The sequence below is a fragment of the Chenopodium album genome, chromosome 26, assembly GCF_948465745.1.
Source record: "Chenopodium album chromosome 26, dcCheAlbu1.1, whole genome shotgun sequence".
Lineage (NCBI taxonomy): Eukaryota > Viridiplantae > Streptophyta > Magnoliopsida > Caryophyllales > Amaranthaceae > Chenopodium > Chenopodium album.
In genome coordinates this window covers 12,836,992-12,851,999 of record NC_137859.1, presented here as the reverse complement: position 1 = coordinate 12,851,999, position 15,008 = coordinate 12,836,992, and the positions used below count along the sequence as shown (strand labels likewise).

Genomic DNA, 15,008 nt, shown 5'->3' with positions numbered 1-15,008 from the left:
TTTTTGATTTTCTATAAATAGAGACCAATATTGATATATTTTCAACACTTCTAAAAAATCATAAAATCTATATTTCTCATTAAAAATATTTCTTACAATCTTATTTGGTTATTATGGATCCCAATCATCCTAATTATGGAAATAGATATCAAAGAAATCAAAATTCCCAACAAAACCCAAGTTTCAATCAAATTCAAGTTCTCAACAAAATCCAAATTACCGACCAAATCCAAATTACCAATCAAATCCAAATACTCAACAAAATTCAAATAATTTTTTTGATCCAAACATGCTAAACAATCCTCAATTATTTTCTATGTTCCAACCATTCATGAATCATAATACTCAACAAAGTTCCTCACATGGTACAATTTATCCAACATCTCCACAAGTTCAGCCACATCCCACAACTCCCGCAAGAGACGGGAATAACACCAACATGTCATTTGATTATCAATATGCAACGCAATCACTGGCTGATGATGAAGATGAAGATGAAGATGAAGATGGGGATGAAGATGAAGATGAAGTTCAAGTTCAAGTTCAACACATTGAGGTAACTAGTGGTAATAAAGGGAGAAAAAAGGATAGGTGGATTGTAGAAGAAGATAAATTGGTTTCTGCTTACCTCAATTGTTCAGGTGATCTAGAGGAAGCAACGGATCGACAAAAGGGAGCATTGTGGAATGAAATCAAAGAGTTTTATGACGCAGCAGTTGCTATATAATCGAATGGGGTGTTGCACGAAAGAACCATGAAATCACTTAAAAATCGTTGGAGTCTAATCAACGAAGCTGTTACTTTGTGGGTTGCACAACTTGGTGAAGCAGAGCGTTTGCGGGCTAGTGGTTATGTTGTTAATGATGTAGAGGCTAAAGCTCATGAACTTTATCGTCCAAAAAGGAAGGTGGTCAACCTTTCATATTTTACCATTGTTGGGTTGGAATGCAATATCTTCCAAGGTGGATTCCTGGTAAAGTTTCAACCATTGTGAGTTGAGAGAGTTCTAAGAGATCAAGCGATGAAGCTAATATTCCCAAGCGTCCCGATGGTGTGAAAAAGGTTAAAGCCCAAAAAAATGAAAGGTGTTGCAGCAACAGGAGGCGTGGAAGAATTAAACGACAACATAGGTGTGTTGAAAGATGAGAGGGGTCAAATGAGGAAGGGATTATCTGATTTGATCGAATATCAAAAACAACGAGATCAAACTAAATTGAGGTTTAAGATGTTTCAGTTATTGATGACAAAATCGCATCTTGAACCATTTGAGGAAGAGTATCTTGCGAAGTTAAAGGAAGAGTTTTTCCAGTGAATCATCTAAGTTTAGGGTAACTAAAATTTTATGATTAATGTAATTGTTTTTAATGCTTATGGTAATGGTATTTTATGATTATTGTAATTGTGTGTTAGAGTAAAATGTAGTAATAATTTATGCTTATTTTAGTAGTATATTATGATTTGTGTAACTATGTTTTAGACTAAAATGTAATTGTATTTGTTTAACATCATTAATAATAAAAACAATTTGATATCTTATCCACTAACATTATCAGTATTGGTAGATTACAACCTTATCACCAAATATTGTTTCTTGTCCATAGATTACAACCTTATCACCAAATATTGTTTGAAATCTTATCCGCAGTGATGAATATTTCTTGTCCATAGATTTAAGATTGCTATCTATCAGCATAAGTCTATAAAAGAAGAGTTACATTGTATTTGTTTTTCACAATACCCTTCTGATTCTTGCAAACAACATCGCTTTCCTCCCTCTTGAAATTGTTTCACAAACATGAACCCAAATGAAAGTTCTTCTAGCTCAAGTGATGATTTTTTTGATGACTATGTTAGCAACATGATTGCTATGAATGAGTGTCTTGAAGAAGAAGAAGAAGACTTCCTTATTGAGCAAGCTGCTCAATTGGTTGTTGCCTTAGCCACAAAAGAATCAAGCAGCAGAAGAAGATCTTACAAAAAGTTGAAGTATGTTGATAGAGACCGTGAAGCTGCAAACACAAGGTTAATGAACGATTACTTTATTGATCGTCCTTTATACCCAGATTCTGTATTTCGACGCAGATTCCGTATGAGAAGACCTCTATTCCTTCGAGTTGTGGAAGCGGTTACTGCTAAGCAACTTAGATACTTCCAGCAGCGTCGTGACGCAACTGGGAAGCTAGGAGCCACTCCAATCCAGAAATGCACGGCAGCGTTGAGGATGTTACAGAACTTCAGCTGATTCAGTTGATGAGTTCATCAAAATAGCTCAGTCAACTGCAAGAGAAAGTCTTACTCACTTTGTTAGAGGGGTTCGAGAGGCGTTTACTGAAGAGTACTTGAGGAGGCCTACTGTTACAGATTTGCAACGTCTCTTGCGTGATAGGGAAAGAGGAGGCTTCCCAGGCATGATGGGCAGTATAGATTGCATGCATTGGCAATGGAAAAATTGTCCGCGTGCTTGGAAAGGTTTATACCAAGGAAAGAGTAAATCTGCAACGGTTATCTTAGAAGCGGTTGCCTCTGGTGACTTGTGGATATGGCATGCATTTTTCGAAACACCTGGGACTTGCAACGACCTCAATGTGTTGCAACGATCTCCAGTGTTCGATGATTTATATCAAGGTAAAGCTCCTGAAGTGATCTTTACAGTCAATGGGAACACATATACCAAAGGGTACTATCTAACTGATGGGATATACCCTAAGTGGTAAGTGTTCATCCCAGCGATTCGACTCCCAATGAATCCCGTGGATGAGTTGTTCACCAAACGACAAGAATCGGTTCGAAAAGATGTTGAGCGTGCCTTTGGCGTTCTTCAATCACGTTTCGCAATAATACAAAGACCAGCTCTTGTATGGGACGAACACTTGTTGTGGGAGATAATGCTGGCTTGTATAATTCTTCACAATATGATTGTTGAAGATGAACGAGATACATACCAGAATTATAACGTGTCTGAATTTGAGCAAGAAAATAGGTCAGTAATTGATGGATCAACTAGGGCAAACTATTTTGTGAAACCTGGTCGATTTAATGATATTGGATTGAACCGATATATGGAAACGAGAGCTGACGCATGGGATAGAAATGTTCACAACGCCTTACAAAGAGACTTGGCTTAGCATATATGGCAACATTGTGGGCGGTCTACCGATGACGATTGAAGATCAATATTAAAGCTATCAAAAAAATTAATTATGTGGTTTCGTGTTTAATTTCATCTATGTATGTTTTTTAACGTATTTAGTGATTGTTATAATAAAAAAAAATAATTGCGTTTAATTATTATTTTATTAAGTAATGAGATTAATTTCTCTCAAAAAAAAAAGTAACGAGATTAATTGTTTTTAAGCGATGAGATTAAATTTAACGGTAACTATAAAGCAATTAATTTTTTCTAAGGAAATTAATTCGATTATTTAATGTGTTTAATCAAAATAGGGCCTGTTCTCATTGACTGAACTGAACTGAACTGAACTCAGCTGAACTGAACTGAACTGAACTCAGCTGAACTGAACTGAACTGAACTGAAATGAATATTTTATAAGAGAAGGAAATTAGGAGCTGAGCTGAGCTGAACTGAGCTGAACTGAACTGAATTTCAACGTAAGAGAACAGGCCCTTAGGAGGGAGAAAAGGTGGTGGGGTATGGGAATATAGGAGAGAGAAAGTAAATGGGGAGGTTGATGAATGTGGGTATGGAAATGTAAAATGGAAAGGGTATGAGATAAATTAGTGGAAAGTGATGTAGACTAATGAGGTGAGGAGAGAGAAATTATGGAGAGCCCCATGAATGTTGATGCTCTTATATGAAATTATTAGACACAAAATAGTATAAATTGTACTTTCTCCAATTTTTAGATGCTTTTCATATCTATACCTAACAGCTGTATTAATGAATGAAAGTAGGATAGGGAGGATTAATAAACCTTTGTTGATCATGAACATATATAGGTTTTTATTCTAAAACTCAAGGGATGAACACAATGAAGAGGAGGCAAGAGAGAGCCACAGAATGCCCAGAGATTTAGTTATCAAAATGATTTTCGGCATATAAATATATAATCATATTCATCAATTTCCAATATGCAATTTCAAGTTGGCTGGTTAGTTAGACAGTGTAGTTCTACCCATGCTTAGTACTAAAGATCATAGTATGCTTCAGATAGTTACAGCAACACAAAAACACTACAGAAACTGCACAGATTGACCCATTTGAAGCCCACAAATCTATATTTACTAGTTGGAAGTAGTAAGTAACCAATCTAATGATTTACTGGTTGCTAAGTTGTAAGTAGTAAGTAGCCAGTCTAATGATTTACTGGTTGCTGTGTAGACGATCGTGCAAGGCAGAAGCATAATCTCCAAACTGCAGGTCAGAAGGCGGGTGCAAGGTGAAAACATAGGAAATGGGACTGGATGTTACTAGAGGCTTTTTTGTATTTACAGCATCTGGTACAACTCCAAAGGTAGTTTCATCGAACTGGAAAGACTCCTTGAGAAAGAAGAAGCACTCAGCACCCAACTTCTCCACCTGAGACACCATTAACAGATAATAGGAGTATGTCATATATTCAACATAGACGGAAAAATTATTTGTATTGTGCCTAGAATCATCTACCAAGGAGAAAATTCAGAATGAACACAGGATAATCATTTCATATTGATCTGAAACAAAAAAATCCATACACTCCCAAATTTCTCAATATTCTGTTGGTGTGTGATACATCAACCAACTTCCATTGTTCAAACATTCAATGGTTGGAGTGGGACTGAGGTCACCAAAGAGGGACATTTGACTTTCTAGGCAACATCCTTCGGGTACCATTCCTAATAAACCTTGTATATACTTAAGCCTGCTGGACAGGCATGGATGCAATGTAAACTCAGGAATAACTGGCTAGTGACTATCCCTAATTCAAGCATCACTAATATGTAATATCAAAGCTGTCCACACATCAAAACATATTCTCGAGCATAAAAATTTCGTATGACAGCCTATTAACTAGGTCAGAGTCACAGCAGTTGAGCACATCGAACAAGATATTGAAGGTTAAATTAATTAACAACTGTACCTGTAGGCGTGAGAACCTGACATTGTTCATGGTAAGGATGACATGAACTTCAAACAGCGTATCAGCCAAAATACGGATAGCCAAATGCTCAAAAAAGTTCTGTACAAGATGCTTTTGTTTTTCTGCGATTTCTTCACAACTATCAAAATTAGGAAACCAGAAGATACGCTTCACTTTGTCCCAAGATATTGAATTTTCAACTGCTCCAGATGTAAAAATCTCAAAAGGTTGACTTATGCCCCACAAAATTTGAACACCAGACAGAGATGGATCAAATATAGTGGTCTGTGAGAGCGAGGTTGTGGCTATAATCTTTGATGATTCACAATGCTGAGAGAACGTTGACGAAAAAAGCAAGTCTGTGTCATCCAGTAACAATAGACAGCCATCGGAAGATGTGGGAAATAATTTAGTAAATGCTGCAGCATCACCAGCCTCATCTTCTGGAATGCATAAACTTGATCCAGCAGACACAAATTGAGCACCACGCTCATGAGAAAAGACACATGCATCACCATTTCGACAACCCTGCGTAAGCACTAAACAGTAAAACAAAAGAAGAAACTAGAAGCAGAAGAATGTGTGGAAGACTTTTAAAAAGCGTAACAATGATAGTGAAGATGGCAGCAAATACATAAGGGCAGGGAGGTGTGGCTATCCATTTCATTCATGCCTGATCACGATGATCAAGTAAATATCAAGAAAAGACCTACAAGGGCTAAATACAATTTCCCATTATTACTAATACTTGTATATATATGTGCACTAGTTGACTCTCTTTATAGTTTATGACTGATGTTTGTGTTCATTTGCAAAGGACTACTAAAGAGGACTAAAAACTGCCAGTTAAATTTCTAAGGATAATCGCCTTGCTCATTGCTCCTGATACAAAAAGAAGAATTAATAACAAAGCAACCTTGTTATCTTTTCTGCTTCTCATCACACACAACAAAAGCAATGGACTTAAAGTTAATACAATCAATACAAAGCACCAATGAGCAATGATACATCATTTGAGACATCTGCAAAATGTTGCCTTGTACAACTATTCATCATCTGATACAATGCAACACAAACAAAAGTGTCGACAGAGATTGATACCTGCAAAGATGCAAAAAATTTGCACACAGGTTTTTTGGCTTGTTGTGAATGGGAGAATAGACAATCACTGCCTCTCTTACAATACCCTTGGACAAAAAACCTACACATTGATACTTCCCCATTAAAATGTGATTCCCTCTCAATAACATACTGGTGAGGGTCCTCTTTCAAGGCTTCTGCATGCTGAACTCGGATCTGAGAAGCAAATTTTACTAGACAAATGAGATTGCATACAATCAAACAAGTGGGAGGGGGGGAGAGAGAGTGTGACGGATGCTACCTCTTTGATAACAGTTGCAAACTTCTCTGCCATGCTTTGATTTTGAAAGTGGTGAGGGGACACAAATGGTGTAGCAAGGCATTTCTTTGTTTCATCATCCTCAAGAAGAGCATCTGAATCGTCACTTTGCTGACATTCTAAAAGGCAAGTGTGTCTAAATTCATAAGGATCATAGTAAGAGGGCAAGCCACAAGATGTGGCAAGAAACTTAGGCCTATATAGATGCAACGAGCATAAAATTTCATTGTCTGCATAGGAAAGTGCAGCAACATATTAAATCAAATTGTAATGAAGAGTTGCAACTTCAAGAGGTCTAAAGGAGCATAATTACATACATATTTCAGAAATCTGATGCATCGATGACTGCAACAGATTATGGAAGAAGCACCATTCTTCTTCGATTCTAGAGAGTAACACTTGTGGTGCTTTTATCACCTCTACATTTAAAAGTTGTTTCAAACGCTGCAACCGTTGCTTATCCTTCACAGCAGTTAAAAAGGTAGAGAGCAATCATATATAGCAAGAAAACATAAACCTATGAGTCTAGAGATATGCGGAAGGAACATTACTATTACCTTACATACTCGCTGCCAAAATTGATAAGCACACAGATTCGCCATGCAAACCACCTCTTTCCTTCCAGCCAGAGATGGATTCTCTCCGTTTACAGCAAAGTAGGAATCAGTATTTTGCATAAACTGCAGATGGTAGCCAATACTTAGAAAGACAGATGCATGCCAAAACTATGTCAGATATAATTGTTACAAACAAACTCCAGATGCCAAATAAACGTATAAATAGTATATGCTTTATTAATAGTACCCGAATTTCCTGACCAAAGGGACGAATAATGGGCTGTGGCTGCAAATCCATCAATATGCCAAGTAAAATGCCCTCACGTAACATTCCAGCACCACCTAATCTAAGGATCAGCACAGAAGCATCAAAAGATAAGGAGAAACTGGCTAGCAATCGTCCATAAAAGGTGGGTTCATATCGACCCCTTGGATGAGCTTTGTGAAGGGCCTTTATATGCACTAGTAAGTCCAGTGCATCCTCTATAATCTCAAGATCAGGTGGGTCCAAAGCCTTCTGGGACAAAGCTGGAAATCAAAATCAACAGTTAAACCTCTCTTTCAAAGTATAAAAAAAAAAAGTAAAAAAAAAAAAAGTAAAATAAATAAACAAGAGAACACAAAACATATTAAAGCCGTAGTCAGGCCCGCAGCACACTATGTACTTGAGATATGACGCTATGACTTATAACATGACTAGTAAAGTAGTAAACACACTAATATATCCAAGGAAAAGTGTGACTAGTTTGACTACCCAACAGAATAATTTGAAGAATATTAGAATGCACATACGCGTGTTTTTCATATGACACCATTAGGGGAATGGGGGACAACTAGCATACTCCAGGAAAGTATGACTCAACAAGAAAGAGAGGAAATAGTAGTTCCATTTTGATAGAGGGGATTAGGCATGGCTACAAAGAAAGAAAACGACTTGTATCAATTTCCCATGGTTTGTTCCAATAATGATATAACATTTTATAGAAAAAACAAGTGATGAGAAAGCCCCTTCGTAGAATTCGCTATCCCTTCCTCCCAATATTGGAGGAATTTGGAAAGAATAAGTAGATTAAAGTATGTCTAAATGAACTTCTTCTTTTTCCTTAAAAAAAAACCAACACAAGGAAACAGAGTTCCTTTCTCTTCCCTTCCCTTCACAACCTGTTTAATATTACACCAAACAAAGTGCTCTGTTAACCAAGCCTAAAAAACAAAAAATTTACCTTCTTATAAAAATTTTTTTTTCTGTAAATGAACAAATACCGGAAAGTAAAATAATGTTGTCCTCACAACAGCTCTGTTAAATTTCCCCCATTGAGTAACCCTTAGTTCCCCCACCGCCTTAGCCCACAAAGAAGCTAGATAAGATGTCCTATCCGGCTATCCCACAACCTATCAGCAGTGAAAAGTAGTTCCCTTAGAAAACAAGCATCCCATTCTAATCACAATATTCAAAAATACCACAAAATAGCCTTAATATCATTTCACCACAATATTTTCTTCCAAAGCCCAAAATTCAGATATGCAACAGATCCAATGAAGTAAGTGGTTGGTGCTCCCCATGCACAGCAAAGAGCTACCTCCAAATATTTCTAGCCATCTCACAAGTCACAATGATAGAAGAAATGTGAGCATGCCCCATTGTAGGCACAGAAAAACATGCACAAATCTGGCATAGTAGATTAGTAGCCATCCATAGTTTTCTTCTTTGGTGCTAATCATTATTGCTGATTCTCCCCAGCACCAAAGTCCACACAAATGCTCTTAACTTAAGTGGAACAATGAAATAAATCTATATACCGCGGGGGGGGGGGGGGGGGGGGGGGGGGTGTGGGGCGGACCTTGTTGGCATAATGGGATGCGGAAATGGGAGCTTAAGACTCTAATCAGAACATACTGCCTTACAGAATGGTGACAGCAACTAGTGGTAAATGAATTAACCCATACAAAGAAACTAGAAACTTTTAGATTACATCCACATTGTGAAAAGAAAGGCCCATGATCCAAAGGAGGCAAATTGTTAAAAAAATAAAATAAAAAAAAATGAAGAGAACAGCGATAGCAGGGAGGTAGCTACCTTTTGGGTCATTAATAAGTTTTGATTCAGCACAACAAATGAAGAGAACCTGTAGTCTTAGTGATAGCTTGAGAATTGCAGGGGACTCAAATTCTGGCAGCTTATTAAAAAATGATCCTGTAACCAACCTATAAATCTGGCCATCACACGTTCTGCCAGTTCTTCCTTTACGCTGATCAGACTACATGATAACCCTCTGTTCAATTAGACTTCATATGTTTGACTATTAAATTTTTTTTATAATAACTCTAAAAATACCTGAGATTTAGAAACCCAAGCAAGCTCAGATGTATCCATTTTTCGGTTGTCATCCCAGTAAACTTGTAGTGACCGGCAAGAATCAATGACATATGCAACATCAGGAATTGTCACTGATGACTCTGCAATATTGGTAGCTAATATAACCTGCATCATGTGATTAGTAGCATAAATCAGACAAAAACTCTATAGTAGCTCAGGACCCAGAACCAAGAGAAATGGGCCAGACCATTTGCAAAAGATTCACCTATTGGGCCTAATCTGAGTATGTTAATTTCTTAATGGTTTTCCATAACATTTCAATGATTGCCCACATCATTAATGAGATGCGATATGCCCATATGCAAGTCAGAATATATATTGGATAAGCCAACTTTACTATCTTACCTCCTTGCACCTACAATATATGCTCATTTTTTACACACTATTTCTTACTTTGTTCACCTTATTCTTAAACCCATCAACCTTTTTACCCTCTCTCTCTCTCTCTTAATATATCCACCTTTTTCTTACACCCACTTAGCTCTCCCAGAATCAAGAGTCACCTGTAAATGGGTACAAAGAAAAGAAAACAAAGGGAGAATGTTACAAAACAAGCGTGTTAAAAAATTAGTCACAGTGGATTGATAGAGAAAATTTTGCCCCTAATTTGTACTTTCCAGTTAATATATGTACACACTTAAGAAGGGTAATTATACTGAGTTTGATAGTAACCAGGTAAGGCTGCTTACATTTGAGTATTTGACCCCTATATTCCTCCTAGAGTGAGAGCAATTTTAAAGGCATAAAAAACTTCAATGTTACTGCTTATGCAGTCCAAAAAGATTTTATTTTCTATTTTTTTATTAAATCATGATAGCTTGATAGTAATCCATGAAAGTGTAGCAATAAACAATGACAAATTTCAATTCAGAAGTCTTTATTGACTCCAAGTATTGATTAGTGACTCCATCATAAATGCTTACAAATTTTAACTATTACTAGTTATTACTACCTCCGTTTTCCTGAGATCAAATCAGTAACTGATAATTTGATATAACTCAGTCCCAGCACTAACTGTATCTGCAACACTCATGACGATAAGACAGACCAACAATTAACCACCAATATATGAAAAGAGAAAATCCAAATGCACCTTACGATGGGACTTTGATATCTTCATAGCCTTCAGAGCTTGGTTTGTATCCACACTGCTGTGTAAAATATGGACCTTGAAATCTGAACTGAAGGGTTTTAAGAGGTACCATTGCTGCTCCAAGGAATAGTATGTTGGAAGGAAAACCAAAATACTCTTTTCAATGTCCGGCTCACTTGTATGTATGTACAAGACAAGTTTATGAATAAGGTTTTGCACATCCCGTTTGATATCAGCCTTAGCCATGGATGGGGTTGTACCGCAACAGTATTTCACACACAACGAGTCTGAAGACTCTAAACTCTCATCAAGAAGTTCAGCAACCTGCCATCAAACAAAAGTCAGTAATATAATACTTCTTATTGTAAGAAGAGAATCTGAAAACAAATCATGAAAAAATAAATTTAAAAAATAAAAACTTATTTTCATCAGGTAGCTCAGTAAATATAGACTCAATCAGTATCAACAGATTTTAAAAAGTAACAGTGAAGTTTCCTTATAAACAGAACCCTTCCAGAAACCCCACAAAAAAACAATGTGAAAAACTCGTATATAAACTAAGCGAGACGTTAAAAGCTAATAACAAACACCAAAATTAGGAAACGCAATCAATTTTATGTAATTCCTCCTAATATATATTAAAACATTTAGGTAAAATGAAGTTTCTATCAGATACTCCCAAAAACATGAGCCCCAAAAGTGTTTTCGGTAGGTGTGTCAGCTTTCAGTAAATCAGGTACTCAGAAGTAAGAACTTGGAAAAACCTGAAGATGCCTCCAAATAGTTAGGTAGTTAAGCCCTACGTGCCCTTTAGTGCACTATTGAAACTCCCATATCAACTAAGTGAGAAATCAAAATGCCCATAATTAAAATAACAATAACAATAATAATTAATATAACTAAAATATGAAAAAACTGCACTGACAACAGTGACAAGTAAGCTTCAATGAATACCAAAACAAGATCCAAGAAAAGATATGGATGTTTACCTGTTCAAGATAAAGGACCTTCCGCTGAAAATTGATGTGCTGACTAGAACTGGGAATAGCAAGGACTTCCACTCGCTCATCCCTGCCAAGATCCTTAAAGTAATCCCGGTATCTCGAAATATCAGCAGTTGCAGACATCAACACCAGCCTATACAAAGTTTGATTTCTATCAGGCAGCTAAAAGCAAAAGCAGCATGAAATGTCTCAACTCTCGACTATGTGCTAGAAACCATAGCACAAAAATCAAATATGGTTTCTTTGATACAGAAATCTTTTAGCATATACTTCCTCCAATAGCTATGCTGTAAGTTTAGACAAAAAAAAACCAACATGAACTTAACTTCACGTTTGCTAGTTTCCCTCTGGTGCTATATCAACTTTCTAAGCAAGTTCAAATTACAATTGTAATCATCATTATTCATTATAATTGTAAATGAAAAGGCACTTTAGTTTCCATTACTTCTAACATGGATCAAGGCAAGTCGCACAGATGACTAAGACATGAAAACTATAAACACTTGCAGTCAGTGGTGAAGATGGATAGATGGAAGGAACAATAAATGAAGCAAACAGATATGTGAATAAGGAAAACCTTATATCTTTGTTTCTGAGAAGAAACTGTTTCACACAGACAAGAACAAGATCAGATTCGACTGATCTCTCGTGCACTTCATCTAGAATGATAGCCTTGTACTTGAGCGCATGTATCCCCTTTTCTCTTATTTCCTCCAGCAATACACCAGCAGTTTTAAAGATGATTTTTGAGCTGCATTGATACAAGTCAATTTTAGCATAGATGCCACTTCAAAAATAGAAAACTGCCCCGTGGTTTTCTTCACAGGATGCAATATAAATTAGTCAAAAATACAGATGCAGAGTATTATACACAGAGCTACATGCAAAATTGCATATACATACCATATAAGGAACCCCAACTAGAAAAATGTATGCAAAGAGACAATTTAAAAACTGAAGTTCATGTTAACTAGTTAAATACATGACAGTATGGGTGTCTTTTATGACAACCCATTATCATGAGTCATGACACTGGACTATAAGCTATAGAAACATTCAAACATAGTAGAAAAGAGATGCTGTCTTTTTCAAAAAATAATAGTTGGGAACAGAAGTTCAGGAAAGTGTGTGCCAATACCTGGATGACAAGACCTTAGAGTGCCCAATGTGATATCCAACCTCGCCTCCCACTTCACATTGAACAACACTTGCAACCATTTTAGCAACAGCTACAACAGCAAACCTCCGAGGCTGCGTACAGATAACTGGGGTCATGTTTGCTTCACGGAGAAACAGCGGAACTTGGGAGCTTTTTCCTTCAACACCCAATTCAACACGTTGTCAGCTTACGTTTAAACTAACATCAATCTTAAAATAATCAAAACTAAAACTATAACGCATTATTAAATAAGATAACAAGAAAATCTTGTTTTAGCCCTGAAAGATATAAAAAATAATCCAAATTCAAATAGTCATAAGGTGGAATCTTATATAGCTACGGACAACTATGGTTGTTGTGTTACACGCATTGGAATGATACTTCAAATGCTTGTGATAACACCTTAGGAGACAGTGGTTGTAGAGACATGCAAAATTTGTTTCCTTATGAGATGAACCTATTATTGCACCATAAAAATAAAATAAAAAAAAATATATTCATTATGCCATAACATCGTACCCTTTAAGATAATGTTCTAGGTACCTTAGTAAGGAGATATATTACTTATTAACAAATACACACCAACTTAAATCAAACAAACCTGAAATGAATCTAAAGAGACCAATAAGGTCAAGTACAATTGAAAAAAAAAAAAAAAAATTATTTTACTATCATCTTCTTCCCTCACCTTCAATAATCCTCGTATCATCTAACCACATGACACAGGTCACAAGCCTAAAATTGAAAAATCAAAATAAAGTAAAACACTAGACATTATAACCCGAAATTGCACGGAACATTCACAAGGTCCCTCCCTTCAGAATTAACCCTCCCTCTTTTCTTTTTTTTTTCTTTTTTTTTTTTTGTGCTTTTTATACATTTTCCGTTGTAATATGGTAATTAAAACATCTCACTAATACATACTACAAAAAAAAAACAATAAATTTGAAAACTAAATCAAGATGAACCTAACAAGCTCCACACAAGACTGTGTTTGGAAATATAAAAAATCAATAAATTCAAAAATTCCATTTTCCATGAAATCTTAAGAAATTCAAAGTTCTAAATGTGACAAATAAAAACCAAATGAAGGAAAAGTCATGTTACTAGTTCAAATTACACAATCAACAACCAGTTTCCTTTCTTCCATAGTTAATTCACATTACTACTTTAGGTCACACCATAACACGACAACTAATTCCTTCTCAGAATTGTATGGTACGGAGTAGTAGTTCAAATTACTATGCCAACACGACAACTAATTCCTTCCCGAAATTGTCACGGTACTAGTTCAAAACTTCAAATTACACTGCCAACACGACAATTAATAGTTCAAATTAGACTGGCAACATGACAACTAATTCCTTCCCGGAATTGTCACTTTACTAGTTCAAATTACACTACCAACACGACAACTAATTCCTTCCCGGAATTGTCATGTTACTAGTTCAAATTACACTATTTCCTTCCTGAAATTGTCACGTTACTAGTTCAAATTACACCGGCAACACCGACAACTTCAACTATCACATTATTAACAAACAAAACAACATTTGCTACTTGATCAAAAAAAAAATTCAAAAAAATAGGAAACTCATGCTTAATTTTATCAAACACATTATGAACAATGTAGAAATCGAGAACAAAAAAAGTAAAAAAATCATACCACAACCAGTTTCTCCAACAATGAGAGTAACTCGATTCTCCATAATCTTATCAACAATCTTCTCCTTCATAGCAGTAATCGGAAGAGAAGCGAATTTCTCAGCAGAAAACGGCGAAGGATACGACGAACTACACGACGAAGACGACGGCGATGACGGCGACTCCATTGAAACTCCGACGAATTTAGGAGAGAGAAAATGACTCAAAAATCAAAATCAAATACCCAAAAACACTCTTTTTTTGGTAGTCTTTGTTAATTGTGAATTTGTGATACTAGTATTATTATTATAGTGTATGTACTGCTAATGTTGCTGCGCCCTTTTTTGCTTTTAGTCTCTCGCGCGTTGAGGGAGTGATTCGGTGTGACGCGGGTGTAGGGGAGTGATGATGTGTGATGCGGTTTGATTTGATGGGGTTGGATTTAAGGGTGGGGTTGTGACGTGGAGTGATCAGAGAGGGGGGTGTAGGGTGGGTTTGTGTAGTGGTGGTGTAGGGGATTGGTGCTTTTACACGTCAAGGGGAAGTTTTAGGGTTCTACTTTGTTGAAGGTGGGTAGACTTGAAAAGTTGAAATGGGGATTGTGGAGAATCGTACGTACATTGTTGCGGAGCCCTGATGGTTGCCGGTTGGATTTTGTAGTACATGAGGTCATATGGGATATAACCGGGAAGGTTGA

The 15,008-nt window shown here is 36.4% G+C and overlaps 3 protein-coding genes across 3 annotated transcripts; 2 read left to right on the top strand and 1 right to left on the bottom strand.

Moving 5' to 3' along the window:
* Window positions 1–754: 754 nt before the first annotated feature.
* On the top strand, window positions 755–2,714 carry LOC145616836 (uncharacterized). Its single transcript, XM_081671560.1, has 3 exons — window positions 755–990; window positions 1,855–2,223; window positions 2,309–2,714. Exons 1-3 carry the CDS (start codon window positions 755–757, stop codon window positions 2,712–2,714), a joined length of 1,011 nt encoding a protein of 336 aa, XP_081527686.1.
* Window positions 2,715–2,741: 27 nt separating this feature from the next.
* On the top strand, window positions 2,742–3,125 carry LOC145616834 (uncharacterized). Its single transcript, XM_081671559.1, has one exon. It carries the CDS (start codon window positions 2,742–2,744, stop codon window positions 3,123–3,125), a length of 384 nt encoding a protein of 127 aa, XP_081527685.1.
* Window positions 3,126–4,054: 929 nt separating this feature from the next.
* On the bottom strand, window positions 4,055–14,883 carry LOC145617408 (DExH-box ATP-dependent RNA helicase DExH8-like). Its single transcript, XM_081672113.1, has 14 exons — window positions 14,334–14,883; window positions 12,647–12,824; window positions 12,086–12,259; window positions 11,494–11,641; window positions 10,505–10,828; window positions 9,370–9,516; window positions 9,112–9,292; window positions 7,282–7,562; window positions 7,035–7,157; window positions 6,795–6,939; window positions 6,460–6,707; window positions 6,180–6,374; window positions 5,079–5,606; window positions 4,055–4,537 (listed from the first exon to the last, which is right to left on the bottom strand). Exons 1-14 carry the CDS (start codon window positions 14,497–14,499, stop codon window positions 4,322–4,324), a joined length of 3,054 nt encoding a protein of 1,017 aa, XP_081528239.1. The 5' UTR covers window positions 14,500–14,883; the 3' UTR covers window positions 4,055–4,321.
* Window positions 14,884–15,008: the final 125 nt, after the last annotated feature.

Bases quoted from the DNA above. Each gene is read 5' to 3' on its own strand.
- LOC145616836 (XM_081671560.1), top strand. From the start codon at position 755: ATGAAATCACTTAAAAATCGTTGGAGTCTAATCAACGAAGCTGTTACT. The intron at 991-1,854 runs GTGAGTTGAGAG...TGACTATGTTAG, and splicing joins CTGGTAAAGTTTCAACCATT to CAACATGATTGCTATGAATG. The intron at 2,224-2,308 runs GTTACAGAACTT...TCACTTTGTTAG, and splicing joins TGCACGGCAGCGTTGAGGAT to AGGGGTTCGAGAGGCGTTTA.
- LOC145616834 (XM_081671559.1), top strand. From the start codon at position 2,742: ATGAATCCCGTGGATGAGTTGTTCACCAAACGACAAGAATCGGTTCGA.
- LOC145617408 (XM_081672113.1), bottom strand. From the start codon at position 14,499: ATGGAGTCGCCGTCATCGCCGTCGTCTTCGTCGTGTAGTTCGTCGTAT. The intron at 9,293-9,369 runs GTATTTTTAGAG...GTTATCATGTAG, and splicing joins CTTGGGTTTCTAAATCTCAG to TCTGATCAGCGTAAAGGAAG. The intron at 6,375-6,459 runs GTAGCATCCGTC...TTTGCTTCTCAG, and splicing joins TTGCAACTGTTATCAAAGAG to ATCCGAGTTCAGCATGCAGA.